This window comes from Lytechinus variegatus, chromosome 7 (genome assembly GCF_018143015.1).
Source record: "Lytechinus variegatus isolate NC3 chromosome 7, Lvar_3.0, whole genome shotgun sequence".
Lineage (NCBI taxonomy): Eukaryota > Metazoa > Echinodermata > Echinoidea > Temnopleuroida > Toxopneustidae > Lytechinus > Lytechinus variegatus.
The window spans coordinates 11,403,214-11,421,869 of NC_054746.1; the positions used below are offsets into that span (position 1 = coordinate 11,403,214).

Consider the following 18,656-nt stretch of genomic DNA (forward strand, 5'->3'; position numbering starts at 1 on the left):
AAATACACAGAGTATGCATAAACATACACTACCGGTCCACTATCTTGGGGGCCCCCCTTCATAAACTTGTTATAATAACATATGCACCAATACTATAACAAGTTTACTATCATCCAATCATATTGATGGATTTCAGTAGCTTTTAACGATTATTGCAAAATTTATAAGATTGGGCCCGGGTGAAAGATGCAAGGCATTGTTATATACTATGAACACAAGGCAGGTTTTCATGAATTACTAGAAATCGTGAACATGCAAATCGAACAATCCCAAATGCTAATGCACAAGTGGTATCTAGCCCATTGGAGACCGTATCAATTTGTTACAACGCATGTTTGATCATATAGTCCAGCCATACAGGCCCGTCTCAAACGGGTTAAAGCATAATCTTACTGACGACCCCCTGCTTACAATCTGACAAATGCAGTAATGAGTTGTTAAGTGCAACTTTGAAGTGATGCTAAACTCTTTACGGAACACCACCTGGGCCCCGTCTTACAAAGAGTTATGATTGATCCAATCAATCCCGACTGTATGGAAATCCAACCATTCCATAATTTGTTTCTGCAGGAAATTTACACAATCTCCTTAGTACACAAAGAGAATCACACCGAATCTTCAAGAGAACAATGAATGTATGAATATACATCGTATCTAGAAAATATTCTGAACAAAATTACATTTTAGATGTTGACATTGCTGGCTTTCCATAGTCGCGATTCATCGGATCAATAGCAGCTCTTTGTAAGATGGGGCACCGGTGTAGTTTCTGAGGCTACAGTCACACCGGCAAAACCGACCCCAGACAGACCAACTCTATTACATCATAGTCAATGACAAAACATTGGTTGGTTTGGAGTCTGTCCCGTTGGTGTGACTGAGGCATGAGCATGGTATTAAGACATGTGGTTTAGTCAAGTGCAGCCAAGGGTTTATAAGGGTGAGGAAAACAAACAGAAATGGGGGAAAGGATGGACAAAGGTTCTCACAATCGTATAACACAAACATCAAAACACAACAATAAACCAAAAATAAAAAGATTCATGAAATAGGTTCGGACCAGCGAAGCAAAGGCCTCCCTAAAAGTCTTTAAAAATTCCCAAGATTTATTTTGGTAGCTATGATTTCATCATAAATTGATCAACTTGGAAGGGATATTGATACATAAATGCCACTCCCTGCTTTGGGGGCAATTAAAAAAAAAAAAGCGAGGTTGAGGAGTGAATTACTTTTCATCAACCCCATCAACATGATTGGACGAGAGTTAGAATTTTTTTTTTTTTTTAACTGGAGGGGGGAGGGGTTATTCCAAAACATGCCCCCTTACTACGATCTAAAATAGGGAGTACAACTAGGGTAAAAGACAGGGCCACAGAGGTTAAAGCAGGAGACATTTTATTTTTGAGAAGGCAGCTCTAGATGAAACCAAACAGATCGGTTACTGGGTTGGACGGGCTCACCTGGGCCGATTACTGGGGTCGTCAATGGGCGGGAGGATTGCCCCTTTGACGGGATGACTGGACGTTGAGGAGGATTTCTGGTGTCTTGTCGACCTAGAAACGTAAAATCAATCATCACTGTAATTCAAGCCCCCAAAGTTCAGAGGGCGCATCTCACTTTCAATGTCTGATTCGAAATAATAATAACAAGATAGGTCTCTCTCCGTTTACAGACACCATCAAAAATTCAGATGTGGGCAAAGTCATCAATCCCTGTTTTTTTTTTTAACTGGTCATTCAGTGCATTATCAAAAGCATTGTTTTCTAATCCTGAACTATCGAAATCATCTTACAATGTATTAGCATAAAATTTTATGCTGTGCTATTGATTGAACATGGAATCCAAACTATTGGGAACCAACACTTAAAACGAATATATCCACTTCTTAATACAGGGCTTTCAGGGGTATGTTGCAGAGAGACTTGCAATCAAACACAACTCAAATAATCAAGCGCAACTTAATTTTCATCCAATCAGATGTACACATCTTGGACTGATTTTCTGAATTGCAACTAAGAACAATTCTCTATGCAACAGACCCCATAGTGATTACAATATATGTACAGGTGTAGGATCCAAGGACACAAATGAGTCGGGGGAAGACAATACAGAAAATAAATAAATAAATAATGATGACTGAACTCATAGAGCGGTGGAAAATTATAACTTGGATTACAGGGTGGAATGTGATCATAGAATATAATCGGTGTGGCTGCACTCAGAAGACCACCCTTTGGGCAATTCCGTAAAATAATCAACTTTTTTGTACATCCGACCCCCATTTTTCTCAAGTTTTGCTTCGTTTCAGGAACTGACCAAGTCATGATCATTTGAGAGCATTACAGACTGTCAAAAGAACAAGAAATCAGAGACTGAAAATTTCATGTGAAGGTCCCACAAACATGGGGTCGGACGTACATATTTTATGGAATCGCCCCTTTCAATATGGCACAGTGAACAACTTTCGTGGAGCCTTGCGTGACGTGGAGCAGCTAATGGGCTCACATTTCATAAAACTTGTCACCAATGGCAAATGCAACATTTCGATGTCAGGTCTGCCCTCAGCCAATCAAATGACAGGATTTCAGCAGTGCATGACTTGCCATTGGTAACAATGTTCGTGAAACAGGGTCCATGTGCATGCTAAGCACATCTTATGACCATTGGGACTGTCCTCAAGCCTAAGTGGTGTGTAACACAAATTTGTGTTGAATCCTAACCTAATAAATTCCATACAAATATCAAAATAGACAGACTCTTGTTATGCAGCTGTTCCTTGCAAAACTCTTCTTTAATCGCCATCATTAGAGATCAGAGATTTCTCGTAATATTAGTTTGAATGGTTTAAGTAAATAGGCTAGTATAGTACTTAGGAGCATTTTTCAAAATTTCAGCGGTTAGATTGGAGCAGCCTATGGCTTTACAATTAAAGACAGATAAGACATTGGCTAACAAGTGAAAACAAGTTTTCTTGGCACTATGGTATGGAACTACAGAAGATTTCTATTGCACTGATGTATTACTAAAGATAGCAGTGTATTATCTCGTCTATGCCCTACCTACAGCGCAATCCTAGTAATTCATTCATATTCTATTCTTTCAAAGAGAGTTAAGAAATAGTTAAATGTTGCATAGTGGGTATGTATTTAGGCAATCTTTTTCAAACCTCAACTTAAGATGGCTAAATTTTTTAGTCAGTGCCTAGCCAATAATGGATAGATTCTTGCCCAGTATTGTTGCAGTCATTACCCAACATAATGCTGATTCTTTGGCTCTTTTCATGCCATAAAAAATAAAAATAAAATGGGGTGGAGGGAGGGGGTATTTTTTGAAAAAAATAGTGATTTTCACCTTTTATTACTGTCTTTATTTTATTACTGCAATCATTGAATTTGAGTAGCAGAGAGCAAATTACAAAGTGAAAATCATGGACAAAAATTTTATGAATCACTCCCCATGTTGGGTACCAACTGTGACAATTTGTTTATGTATGACATGACGTTAGGATTGGCATTGAAAAATGTATTCTTTCTAGGTTTGATAATCCCTTCAGTGAAGGATGCCATAAAATCTTCACTGCAACCGCCTCAAGTGCGGTTTTCACAGGAAACAACATTTTGCAAAAGATGCACAAGTCAAACTTGAAATTTGCAGAAGATTTTCTTGGAATTCGTCAGGACAATTAAGTCCTAAAACAAGCATTGCGCCGTTAGTATGAATGTTGTATGTACCATTAATCATATTAAATTTGCACCAAACAAAATAGTACTTCGGCTGGCAATTGACAAAGCTTCTAAGCACATGTTTGGCAGACTTTTGCTACATGTAACGCGACTGTTGACTTATAGTAACGTTTCACCTTTGCAAAACACTTGTGAATCCTGTGAAAACTACACTTAACATCATGATCATCACTTTAGTACATGAGTACACTCCAACCCTACGTCCAGTGATGTCTGTTAGATAGAAAATGATTGTCTAAGGGTTCCTTACCTTTCACTGCTACCGTTGGTTCTACTTGACCCAGCGAAATCCCTCTCACCTGCGACATATGTGTTTCTCCTACTCATACCAGCTTGAGTCTAAACAGATAACAATAATAAAATATGTGTATTATTTCAAGCATCGCGATTGGTCAATTTGTTTCACATGACATGCAAAAACGTGCGCGCTAAAAATTAATAATGCATGTTTAGGCAGTGAAGCACTAACATGACTGAATACGAAGGACCCCAGTAAAAATGTACAAGAAGAACTTTTAAGGACTAATGAATGCTGTGTCCATATTTCATAAAACAAATAATACACTTGCTCTGTCATATGTAAAAAGTAAATAAATTCTAGGTCATTTTTTTCGCCATTTGGTTCACACTGGGCCCACCCCTAATTGGTTCATTTGAGGTGTCCCCCCCATCTAAATAAACCTCGAATGCACAGTATTTCCACTAGCACACCCAGGTTTGTGTATTAGCTATTTGGAAAAAAATTGTTAATGGGTTTCTTATGTTGCATAAAATGAATTGATGAGGATTTATTGGATCCATGAGCAGGGTATTAATATTCAAGAACAACATGTCTAACTTTTCAAATACACTAAATGCTAAGTACATGAGTACGACATATGACATGGACTTGTTAGGTGGTGTAAATTGACATACAGATTGTGCGATCAATGTTCATCATATCACACTATACCTTGTGGGTCAACAAATTTTTCCTACATAGCACATGATGAACTGAATGATTAATCTTAAATACGGGAAAGAGGGGAGAATCAAGATTTATCAGTAGAACTAAAAGTGAGATGCGGTTTGTAATCATTTTGGGCAAGAAACACGGTTATCAATGCATGGTGTCGAGTATACTGTGGGTGACCGATCTCTCTTACATCGAGGAGTGACGTCACAGCAAGGGCCCAACTTGTGTGGATGCATTACGAAACTTACAGAGTGACGAATGTGCAGTGTTACCTTTGTGGGCAGTTTGCTGGCGCTCTTTGGCGTAGATTTGGGTTTTCTGTCAGGTATATCTGACTGGTTGGGATTATTGCCCGAGTTGGACTGTGAGGAGCTGCTATCCTTGGAGCCGATGGCACCATGACTGGAGCGCCCTCTATGTGGAATGGCCATGTTCTCCTTCAGACTACTGTCAATGTGGCGTTTATAGGAGTGCTGCCCTGTATCCAGAAGGTGGAAGGGGAAAACTGTTGTTTAGAATCGTCAATCATTATGGCTATACTCGATACTGTGACTTCACTGTCATGTGAATGTGAAACAGGATAATCCATTGCTAAGTATTGTCAATCAGAATAAATATACTTGATACAGTGCCTTCTTTCACATTACTGTCATGCTAATCTGAAACACACATGCCTCTTAATGGGTTCTTAGGATTAAGTGATCATTCAATAAAATAAACACAGCAGAAATGAAAGCCTTCATGATTTGATGGAGGGGTGGGATCATTCATTTAAAACCAATCATCCGAGTGATGGTTATGAACTAGACCAGAGGCCCATTTCATCAAGAACATTAACTGTTGTAACTTTGCCATTATGGCAACTACCATGGTAACAGGGCTCAACAGCCAATCAGAATCAAGGTTTCCATAATAATTATCATAACTGCAAAGTTACCATAGTTGTAACTCTTCATGAAACATGCTCAAGAATGCCTCTCCCTAGGTAATTTAGAGGATGAAATGTGTTTAGAAATCAAAGTTAACTATTCACATATATCCGAGTTATCAATCAATGATGAAGCTTCTAAAATTTGTGACTTGTTGGAGATGCGATAATTTCAATGATATTGTATATCTTCTACAAAAAACACATAGAGCCACATGCTTTAATGGTGGGAATAATGAGAGGTAACACAATTGCTTTGCAATGTACCAACTACCTATATAATAATTTTTATACTGTGTGAAGGGATTAAGCCACCGTTACATGCCATTGGTCAGGATTTTAGAAGAAAGAAAAAAGGACCTAGTTCCTTTCTGTGCTTGAGTCTTTATGGGTACAAGCACAAATAAGCGGGTGAAGCATCCATCAGTCAAATTTATGCCAAAGAAAATAAATGATCAGGCAATATCTCTCAAGATAAACAAAATGAAATATATAATTTGAAAGAAATATATAAGGGACACTATCAGACATATTAAATTTCATTTTGGTGATTGGTACAACGTAATAACTTTTTTTTTTCTGAAATGCAGCAAAAATTTGATTCTGTAATGTTCTTAGCAATATAACATTCCTAAAACAATATTTGAAAGGGAAACATTTTTTCTGTGATTGAAATATTTATATAGCACATTGGAAGACTATGAATGATGATAGAGTACATGAACACAAAATCTCATGGGAATTTTCAATGATAGTAAATGTAACATAAATATGGTGACTACATACATGCACATGCCTTCCTCTGAATTATTACTATTTTACAAATCACAACAACAAAAAATTTGGTGAGGAAAAAGTGACAAAATGGGCACTGAATCTAAGTATGTTGGGATTTGATGGAGGAAATGTTGAGAAGAGAGTTGGAGGAAAGTATTATTAATGATAAAACATAAACCATCTGAATCAGACATCAGAAAACATGCATAACACTAATAATTCTCAGCTTACTTTGAATTAATTATTATAAAATGATTATACTATTTAGCACTTTTTGTTTAGACTTTATACAAGCAAGACACAGTATAATGCATAAATGTGTTTTCTATCACATAACCTAACTTAAAGGTAACTAATTCAAAATATAGCATGCCATGCACACATTGGGCAATTCCATGAAATATGTCTGACCCCCTATATTTTGGACCTTCATGAAATTTTCTGTCTCTGATTTTTGGTTCTTTCGACAGTCTGTAATGCTGTCAAATTATCATGACGTGGCCAGTTTATTAAGTGAAGTAATACTTTAGAAAAATGGGGGTCGGACGTACAAAAAGGTTGATCATTTTATGGTATTGCCCCACTGTTTAGTTTCAGATCTATTTCAGGTATTCTTGAACAGAAAGTGTATTATACATATATTTTTCATAAAATAGCTGTGAAAAAACTTTTTTTTTCTGTTAGGTCATGAATTGATAGATGGCTTCTATTAGGATAAATCTGAAACACACCTAGCCCTGAAATTATTCAAAGATCATTATCTCTCTGACCATAACAAGAACACATTTTCATGTTAATATTCATAAATACATCCATCGCAATTCCTACTTTTCTTCAAGGTTAATTATCTAAATGGTTGAGAGCATCCACATGTGCAGAATGATATAACTATTTATTCAATGGGCATGCACACAAATTAATGTTAAACATGCAAAAACAAGCATAGAATAGTTTCCTCATAAAAAACATATATATATGGGCTACATTTATTGATTGTAATAAAACATATCACACAATGTCCTTATTGGAAAAAATTAGAAAACTGAGCAAAGTTATCTTTAAAAACAACTTTGCCAATTAATGAATACCAATGCTAATTAACAAGAAATAGCACACATTAAGTTAGACAATAATAAAAAAATAATGCGAAGGTAAATTGTCTTGGTAGTTGGTTTACAGGATGATCGAAGAAATAAAAATGGTGAACAGAATATCAAAACTGAAAGGAAAAAAAAAGTTATTTCAGAAGAAATCAAACCACCATCTATTGTTGGTAAAATAATAGGTATTTTAATTTTGAGAATCATCTGCCTTATATCAGATGAGAACAGTTCTTCATCCATAAATGCTTATGTTATCAAGGGGAGCATTTCATGAACCACACAGTCAGTGATTTCACAGTCTATTGTTATAAGCTACTGCAAATCGTTAAATTTTATTGGTTGAGGGCAGATTAGTCAGTGAAAATCACCCACAAAACTGTTTCATGAAACACTCTCCATTTTAAGAAAACAAGCTATTGAAGTTGGAAACTAGAAGAGCTCAGGCACAATGAGACATATGCATAGCGAGTATACAGACTTTCAGCAACCAATCATCATATTCATGATTCGGCTGCCCACTTGTTCTTAATGATATAATTTGATTAATCAGAGATGTATGTTTACATAATCAGAACACACATTTTTGTAGTACTATCTTCCTCTTTTTGAGCAGTTATTTCATTTTGTAATTACTGGTTGTCGAATAACTTGATGTATCTCATCACTGCTGATAATTATGGAATGTTCTCCAATGTCACCTCATAGAACATATACTACTAATATTGATCTAGTTACTTTGGATATGTGCATTGGAATCATGTTATGAATGAATCACAAAAAGTGACAGACTAGGGCTGAATCATTTTTAGACTACCCCCCCCCCCCCCCGCTCTCTCATATCTCTTGATTCAATGAATCGAATCTTTTTGCTCCTTATCATAACATTAACAAGCAACATAACATACATCAGAAAATTACAAGAGTACATGCTAAACAGTTATCACATCCTTAAGAATGAAGGAAAGCCACAAACATAAATGAAATAAGAAAATAGTAAAGATGATGACAGAGCGTTTAAAATCGTTGACTTTCATAATGCTTCAGGGTAGTTATGACCAAGTCTTACATACTTCCTCATTCATTATAATTGTGCTGTAATGCATTATAATTCACTTTAAAACAAGAATAATGTACACTTTATTAATATTATTAATAACGCCTGACTTTTCTCTGTGGTTTATACTTATTATGTTTATAATCTTATTTCTGCCTTCTTGTACATAATATTAGTGCAATTATATTTTATGCATAGTTTTGGTATGTATTGTGTCTTGTATTACGTGTATCGCTGGGTCGCCTTCAGTTACATAACAAATGATGCATGATGAATCAATACAACGTTAATAATTTCTTCGCTTGAAATTGACATCATTACAAGTAGTATTCAATGATGTCCTTGAATGTGAATAGTGTTCCTCTCAATACTGTGTAGTATGTTACACAATGATGTATTAAAAGCATACTGTATATAACAAAAATTTATAGGATAAGTCGATTCTCAGTACGAAGAGATTAAAAAAACAAACAATTCAATGATCAGAAATTACTGGGGTAGGCATAACTACATCATCACTCCATAAAATTATCTTATAAATAGACAAAATTGATAAAAAAGAACTGTTCAAAGGATACTAGTAATTCTGTATTATGAACAAGTCATTGCCCCCCCCAAAAAAAAAAAAAAATCTCAAGATTGTGCAAGAGATGAGAAGATGGATATTTACTGTAAATAAAAAAAAAGAATTTGTGATTCCATAACCAAAGATAAGTACAAAAATGATTACAAAAGCGAATAAGGTATACTGATAAGATTTATGAATCGAAGGGATGGGGGGGGGGGCTAGAAAGGACAAATTAGAAAAGAAAGTTCACCAGAGTATGGAATGCATTAAAAAAGGAACAGAAAAGGAGGGGGGGGAGAGCAAAAAGAGAGTAAGAAACATTTGCAGAGGCATCAGAAGAAATGAAGGAAAATATAAAAGGTAAAAGGTCAAGTCCACCCCACAAAAATGTTTTGCATGTTTTTTCACAAAACAGTGATATGTAAAGCTCAGTGACAAGCAAAGGAGACAGTCGATGATGTCCCTCACTCACTATTTCTTTTGTTTTTTATTGTTTTGAATCATACAATATTTCATTCTTTACAGATTTGACAATAGAACCACCTTGAATGAACCATATAGTATTACACAATGCTAATTCCACATGTTCAGGGAGGATTAATTGTTGGTTCACTTGACAATGAGGAGAAACTTTGAATATTTCACATTTCATATATATGTAATAAAAAAAAAATATTGAGTGGATGATGTCATCAGTCTCCCTTATTTGCAAACCGATCAGAATGTACATATAACTGTTTCGTGAAATTAAGCTAAACTTTAAATGTCATAACTTTCTTATTTTACATCTGATTTTGGTGAAATTTTCACTGTTATGCTTGTTGGATTTTTCTCTTTTTATTCAATCAAATTTTTGTAGGGGTGGACTTGTCCTTTAAGCAGAGGTATAGAGGTAAAATACAATAGAAGGAAATATAGATTGCAGAGGGTAGGTAAAGAGCAGAAAATTCTTTTTTTTTTCACTCACCATTTGAGCTCCACACGCGTCTCAAGAAAATTTTTAAATATCCTTTGCATGATAAAATGAGTTCAAGGCACTAAAAATGATGACTTTGTTATAATCTGCTGCAATATAATCTGAAAGAGCACATTTAGGTCCAAGCTAAATAGGAGAATTACGGTCGCTGTAGGTGTTTATATGAATATGATATCCCCATGAAAAGGAAGGTGATAATATGTTGCACCACACCACTCTTTTTTCAGCATTATGTTTTGCCATTTGCCAAAGCACCTTAACCGCCAACACCTTAAATACTAATTAATGTTAGAGCATGGAGCTGAGCATGGCAGCCTTTTGCCTTTTTTTTTTGAAAAAAAAGGGGTCTGGTTTTGCCCCCTTTTCTATAAATAAATGTCAAGGGATGGGGGCGCATCCTGCACCCAGTTAGTGTCACGCTTTAGTATTACATTCAAAAGCACATGCTTCATTTGGAATAATATGTAAATAAGATTAAATTGCGGTAAGCATGTTAGTTTTCATTCTTCCTTTTTGTTTTAAATCTCAAAAGAAAAGAGCAGCAGGAGTTAAGATGATATGGAGCCATAGATGGAGCTATATTTACCCTCACAGCAAATTTGTGAAACCATGCAGCAAAATTGTACAAATCTAGTCATGATTAGAACTACGCATGAATGTATCTTGTAACTTTGACTCTTAAACTCAACAATAAATGCTCTTATTTTAAAATCTATTTTGAATTTCTTGAAGCATGCTAAGACAAAGAGAGCTATTCTTCAGTCACCAGAAGAACTAAACATAAATATATCTTGTCAACTCAACAATAATGCTCTTTTTTTTTCTTTTATTCTATTTTGATTTTTTTGAAGCATGCTAGACAAAGAAAGCTGTGGTTCACTCAGCAGAATTAAAAATGATTTGGAGGAATTTGAAAGTTCTGAAATGCAATAATTATAGCAATAGCTGATAGTATCCACACTTACTTGGCCTTGTAATGACTAGTTTAAGGGAAAAATCAAATCAAATATATAATGGTCAGAACAAGCCTTTTCTCTTTTTTTTGCATTTTATTCCTCTGTATTAATCTATTTAAAAATGTTATTTTTTCAAGATAACTTGATTTTATTAACACGATGTTCAATCTGAAAATATATACAATGGATTGTTTGGGGTTGGCACTTAATTAAAAAAAAAAAATTAAAACAAGAATCATTACGATTTAATTCCAACAGCACTTACTCTACTCACAATATTTGTTGCTTTTATTTGGACAAAATTGGCTGAGATATATATTTTCAAAATCCATCACATGAATATGCTGTTTTTTCCCTCTGGTTTTGATATGTGAACCTATCGCAGCATTCCATACAATTCACACCTATATCGTATAATACAATCTGTACAATTTTCCTGTTGTTAAAATATCACCATGTAATTGACTTAGTATAGGAAAAGGTTATGAACTGACATGGTCTAATCTTAACGTTAGTGTAGAGGGTGCATTCATTTGGTTGATATTATTCTTATTTACAATATATTCTTTTACTAAAATCTACCATGCAACGAGTGTCAAAATGTGTGATTGTCTAATCAGGGGCACCTAACTATGGCTAACTTTGTGCTTTATTAAAAAAAAATCATAATTAAGGGTTATTTCTATATTTGATGTGAAATTAGCTAAATGATAATACTGCATATACATTCTAATTGTCACATCTGTTGACAAGATTACATGTGTTTTTGTTATGTTGGGTTTTGTGAATATGTACCTAGAGTCATGCTTGAATGTTAATTGTTTCTATAAACCAAACTCTTCAATGTATCTAAGGTTTAGTCCAGATATAATAGGAAACGGGTCACAGAGAATGACAGCACCAATAACCAAGTTAAGACACAGGTATACACAATGAAAACAAAACAATACATGTGAAAAAAATATAGAATTCAGAAAAAAGCTATCTATATAGAATTAAGAGCAGGCAAAATTACTAATTAGAGGAATACATTTGATGAGAACTGTATAAAGTACAGGTTGCTATATATCTTCTATGAAGAAAGATGCATTAGGGGAAGAGGGAAAGATTGAAAGGAAAATATATGGAGAGTGTAAAACAAAGAAGAGGGGAAGCAAAGACAGCAAGAGAGAGAGAGCAAAGGAAAGAAAGAAGAGGGGAAATAAGAAGAGAGAAAGAGAGGGAAGGAAAGTCAGAAAGACGGGGAGTAAAGAGAGAGAGGAAATGAAAAGTGAAAAATAAAAAGAGGGTAAAGAAAGGAAGAAAAAGGGAAAGGAAGGACAGAGCAAAGTAAGTAAGAAAGAGCGGAAGTAAAAAGAGAACGACAAGAAAAACAAATCGAAGACAAGGGAAAATTAAAGAGAGTGAGTAAAGAAAGGAAAAAAGAGGGAAAGGAAAGCAAAGGAAATTAAGAAAGAAAGTAGATGAATATCCAACCATAACAATGGTTCACACAAGTGAAAAAAAGCATGAGCCAGAATAAAAGAAGATAGGAGTTAAGACTAAACACAAAAGACCCAATAGACAAGCAAGCTGACCAAAATGACTGACTAGAAAAATCGCACCAGACAGGATACTACCACAGTAATAGCTATGACACTACAGGCAGGCATTCATCACAATAGAAATTGCCGAATGGAGAGTTAAACTAGTATTATAAAAGAATGAGATAATTCATCTAAAAAATGGTAGAAATTCTGGCATTTCCGATGGTTTTTATTACCTCTTTTCCTGACGACTAGAAGATAGTAGGTAGGTGAAGATGAAGGTATATATGGAAAGAGACCAGAAGAACGCATTTGTGGATGAATCATGATTCTCTCAATATAATCATTAATATTATCAAGCAAATTTCCCAAAATGTATCAATATTAACCAAACATATTATCGAATCGGTCAGTCGATGGTCAGTGTGGCTGGCTTTGGCCGGGCGGATTAGATGGTGTTTAACTTCCAATGAAATATAACTAATGATGTACTCCTCACCAATGAAAGTGCACAAACATGAAACATGAGATACTGCAAGGGGTGCTTCCATAATGTAAGATTTACTGATAAACACCATGAATTAAATATATCAAGTGTAATCTAGTATTAATTGGAAACTGCATATAAATCACAATAGAAATCAGAAAGTGAATCATGTTTGAAGGTGATGGTATTTCTTCCAAAATTTGCTCATAATAAAAAAAATATGTTCTAAACACGATCAATTACAAAAGAATGGTTTCTCAAATGTTCAACTGATTCACTGATGCACCTTGTCTATTCATTTAGAGAAAGTTTCAGTATCCTTTAATTTGCAATATAACTTTTATTACTTCATTAAAAAATCCAAGTGATTAACACTGATTAAAATGCTAGGGAGTTGTATATCAAAACAAAACACATCATCTTGTCTCACATCAAGAGAACAACACTGATCCATTATTCCCATAAAAAGTCACGTTTCAGACAATTAATCTGCCTTTAGTTTGGTTGCAATAAAAATGGCAATTACGATCAAATTATGTGAGAACTCTTATGTACACAATGATTCAGAAAAATCCATCAAAATATAATCTGTATGAAGTGTCCAATAATACTAGGTTTCACTATGTAGTTTAGTAAAGGAGGTAACTATTCATCAATTTTCATCTTGGGTAATATTTAGTTGAATATTGGAGTACATTTAAGTTATAGTTAATATTTGTAAAAGATGGAATAATATTGGATATTTGTATATATAATAAATATAAATATTATATTACATAAATCTAATTTCTGGAAGTCAAACGGCACACCACTCATGTATATTTATATTCATTAAGAGAAGGAGGGGGAAAGGGTTTAATGCCAACGTCTTTGCGGCGGGCAAGCGCAAAGCCCTAGCAGAAATCTCATGATTCATGTCTCTTTTGGCAAAAGCATTGCGTGCAAATAAAGTAAGAAACAATAAGAAACCCAAATAACTCTCATAAAAATTTGGGTAACAATAATAAAGAAAAATTTGAAAATAATATATAAATAGAATAGCTTGCATGCCATTTGACAAGCCAAGGTGCTTCTGGAGGTGTACATGTCCAATTTTCACAAGAAATAGTTTTTTTGGGGGTAATAAAAAATGCACAAATGGTAAACTCAAACAGAGGAGGAGGAGATGGAAGTGTGTCCAAACATAAAATGACATGCCAAAACTGACCGTAATTCTCCCCGCCATGACTAAATCGTCTCTCTTTCTGATTGGATGGGATGCTGCGCTGTTTCTTACCCTGGGAGGACGGTGATTGGGTGATGGAGCTGCTCAGGTCACTCACGGTGCGTTGCGGTAGCGACAGACAGCTGCCCGACGTCGAGTCTGCATCCTCAGCCTGCAAAGTGATGGGGGGGGGAATCATCAGAGGTAGAATTGGACAGATGGGCAGGGTTATAAGGATTATAGAGGGGGGGGGAAGAAATCAGTAGCCTATTGACATCTATGTTGACAAAATGAATAGCTTGAGCATGTAAACAAGTTTTAATTTTCATCCTGTATATGGCCCTCTGTCTCATCATGCTCTGGCCCTCTGTCTCATCATGCTCTGTTCTGGACAGGAATCTCAGCATCGTGTTGCTAAGGTAAATTGCGGATTAGTCAACACTCCCTTTGTCTTCTCAATGTTTAGTCTGATCTCACATGGTCTAATCCTACTTCCTCTACTAACCATTTGGTCTAATCATTGGTCTAATGGACCCGTTGCAGAAAGAGTTGCGATCAAACTAAAAAAATCTTGCACAACTTGATTTTCAGCCAATGAAGCACCCGTATTCAGGACTTGCACTTGATATTTAGACTTGCATTTAAATGCAACTCTTTCTGCAACAGACCCCTTGTCAAACTTCCTATTAGCCTGAACTCTTTTGGTCTAATATTCACTTGACCTAACACCACTTACTCTATATAGTTAGATTGGACTATGTCATAAATAATAATTAGATCAATGGAGACCAAGTGAAAATTAAACCATGTAGGCAGTAGACTAAATGGCGATTGGTCTCTAGTGGTATTAGACCAAATGTAATGAAGACCAAAAGAAAATTAGACCAAATTGAGAGTAGGCCACATGGGTTTAGCCCATATGGTATTATATTATGTGAGAAGTAGACCAAATGCTAGTAGACCAAGTGAATGTCAACCGAACCAAATGTGTTTAGTCCATGTCGTATCAGACTATCTGAGAAATAGATTACTGCTTGGAGACAATATCATCATTGGTAATAGACCAAATGAGTGGTATTCTGATAATCTAACCTTGGCCCTGTTGCGTAAAAGTTACCATAATGGCAAATTTACCATCTAATGGAATCTTTTGTGGAATCCTTGATTTTGATTGGCTGATGAGCATTGTTACCATGGTATTTACCATTGGATGGCTTCAGTCACCATCACGCAACGGGGCCCTGGTCTAAACCAGAATTTTAGACAACACTTCTATGGAATGCTGGGCTTCATGAAACACGTTCCCTCTTCACGGCAAAGAAAGTGCACCGAACAATTCATTCAAATTCATTGTATTTGTGTACTTCCCGAATAATCTCATTCCACAACACAAATAACTTTTTCCCATTAAGATCAGAATAATTTTTACTTCAGGAATGAGACTTTGGCACTCCACAGACGTGTGATCTAAATTAACCCAGGGTTATCTAAATCATGGCCATCGGAATACTACCCTATGGGGTTTTACTGGTGTGGTGTTAGATAGGAAAGTAGACATAAACCCCTTGATACACTAGGGTGCTACGCAACTTTTTAGAAGCACTTGCCTGGTCGGACAAGTAAATTTTTAAATAGTTGGAATATACTTGCACAAAAATCTGTTTCATTTGCCAAAAAAATCCTTGAAAAAGATTTACCTCTTGAAAAGAAAGTTTTGCGTTTTTATAAACCATTGACCTTTTTCTCTCTTTTGACATGACCTGATCTACCTTGTTATTGCATTTCTTTTTCCAAAGTGATTTTATCTTGCCTGCCATGACCAAAATTAGGGGCAATATCACATCATAACGACCCAAACTTTGGTCATTCTACTGTGAGAATTTTGCTTGCCCAATTTGGGCAAGTAGTTTTGGTCTTTACTTGCCCTAGGCAAGTGCTCATATAGCACCCTGATACACCCACACCACTCTCTACTTACATCGCTATGCCGCCTTCCAAGGAGTAGGTAGGTAGCATAGTGCTCGTCGTACTTGTGATTCCTGAGCGAGTCTTCAATGTCTTTCCTCTTGAATCCCATACCCGTCATGGTCTCTATCCTCCTCTCGTCATAGAAGTCTTCCTGGTTGTCCTGGTGAGGCTTCAGCTCGTTCTCCTCGAACCCAGCGTTCATCCACTTGTCCTTCATGATCATCTGTAAGCAGCAGGAATCAGAAGAAGATTCAAGTGCATGCGGTATGTCACATCAATATTGAAATATTATATGACTGCTAGACAGACCCTTGTCATTTGATTGGTTGTTTGACATCGATCATTCTGTCCATTGTACTCATAAACATTCATTATTTGTACAATATTAGATGGACCACCACTGGGGCTACTTCTTTATCTCACCGGCCCAATTTTGCTAGATTATATTGCAGCTTGAATTGGACCCTATGGGGGTAATTCAGAGGCTCATTATTAGTTTTTCAGGGCTATGTAGGGCATTTCAGGGACAAGTTCACCCCGAGCCTCCGTGTAATGTTTTTTTTTACCTGCCTCAGAGTGGGATACCTGGGCCCCGTCTTACAAAGAGTTGTGATTGATCCGATCAATTGCAAACATGGAAAGCCAACAAAGACAACATCTAAAATGCAAGTTTGTTAAAAAAAATTCTAGATATGAATGTATATCCATAAATTCATTAATTTCTTGATAATTTGGTGTGTTCTCCTTTGTTTACAAAGGACATTTTGCAAATTTCCTGTAGAAAAAATTATGACACTGATGGATTTCCATAGAGTTACGATTGATTGGATCAATCGTAACTCTTTGTAAGACGGGGCCCAGATATATTCTAACAGTTAGGGCCAATATCAGTTTTTGAGCAATTGAATATCATATCAATGACTGTTTTAATCATCCATGAAATTTATCTGGATTTATTAAAAGTTATGTATCATACACCTTAGTCTGTAAGATGAATAGCTGGAAATGCTACGTGATTCAAATGGTAACGATTCATAATTCATGAAGCCCAGCTTTCTATGAAATGTTTACACAGTAAGCATGAATTCTTGATTTGTAAACTGTTACACTTTGAATTGAGATTGAACAATATTATTCCACGTTTTGTCACATGGTATGCTTGAAAGAGGGGAAAATTAGGTAATCTTGGGGAGAGCATTTCAAAATTTAAGGGAAAGAGAGGGGTGAAGTTATGATTTCCATTGATTTTTCCCATACAATTTTGTGCTGTTTGAATCCACTCTGGTAAAATGATTAAACTACAGTATCAGAGCACTATGTTGTCAAATATCTAACAAAAAGCTAAAACCGTACAATGATTTATGGAGAAAAAAAGTTTTTTAATCAACACTTATTTGAAAAATATAATCACTTCAAAAGAAATTCTTTTTAGGGCTTCAGTACAGTAATAAATAAGTAAAACAGTTTTTTGTAGGACTTCAGCAAAGTGTGCAATTACAATATTACAACATAGAATATCAGATAGGTGATTTAATGCATCGAGATTATTATATCACAAAGTGAATAAAATTTTTTTTTGTAAGTATTCAGGCAAAACAATGTAGTAACCTTATAAGGTTATCTTCACAAGTTAAACACAATTTCTTAAAAACAAGTTTAATATTATTTTCATTTTTCATTTGATTATTCCTTGAGTATCATTATTTTTATTGATAAAAGAAAGTCCACTCTCATGTTATACCACAGTCACACTGGTAAACCGAAAAAAAAAATGTTACACTATTTTGATAGAAATAATAATATATTGATTTATATAGTGCAGAACTGAGCATATATTCTACTGGGCTGTAATCAAGAGCTTACGAAATGCTTGAGAACAAATTTAAGAAAGGTGAAAAAAAGAATGTACGGGAATTAATTGAAAAAGATAGCTTTTTAGTCTAAGTTTGAACATTTCTACAGATGGACAGGATCTTATTACATATGGCAAACCATTCCATAACTTTAGGGCTGCACAGGCGAAAGCACGACCTCCCAAAGTTATCTTTATATTACGAGTGGGGATGTGAAGGAGCAAATTATTGTGAGAACTGCCCAAGTTGAGGGTGTGTCTGTGTACTTTTCTTTTCTAAATAAAATCTTATCAATTTCATAGAATGGTGTGTTTGTTGCAAAAGAAGGCAAAAAACCCTGTAACATTTTCCATAAACATTAATGTGTCACAGTCACACCAGCGAACCGACTCCAGGGTTCCATTTCATAAAACTTGTTATGATAACAAATTTGCAATAACAGTTAAAAGCTACTGAAATACGCCGATGATTGGCTGAGAGTAAATTTGTTACGGATATTATGCACTTGTTATTATGACGAGTCTTTATGAAAGAGGACCCAGATTGATGAAGTCTATT

General features: G+C 35.3%; 1 protein-coding gene across 6 annotated transcripts in view; it reads right to left on the reverse strand.

Moving 5' to 3' along the window:
• Positions 1-18,656, reverse strand: part of LOC121418443 (MAP/microtubule affinity-regulating kinase 3-like) — a 109,275-nt gene that overhangs the window by 9,036 nt on the left and 81,583 nt on the right. For 2 of the 6 annotated variants that reach the window (XM_041612321.1, XM_041612327.1), the window contains 5 exons: positions 16,256-16,468; positions 14,281-14,449; positions 4,971-5,176; positions 3,994-4,082; positions 1,461-1,553 (listed from right to left, as the gene is read on the reverse strand). In XM_041612321.1, the coding sequence (XP_041468255.1) occupies positions 1,461-1,553; positions 3,994-4,082; positions 4,971-5,176; positions 14,281-14,449; positions 16,256-16,468 (770 nt within the window). Of the gene's footprint in view, positions 1-1,460; positions 1,554-3,993; positions 4,083-4,970; positions 5,177-12,822; positions 12,838-14,280; positions 14,450-16,255; positions 16,469-18,656 lie in introns of all 6 variants that reach the window. The other 4 variants (XM_041612322.1, XM_041612326.1, XM_041612323.1 and 1 more) reach the window with 4 other exon arrangements.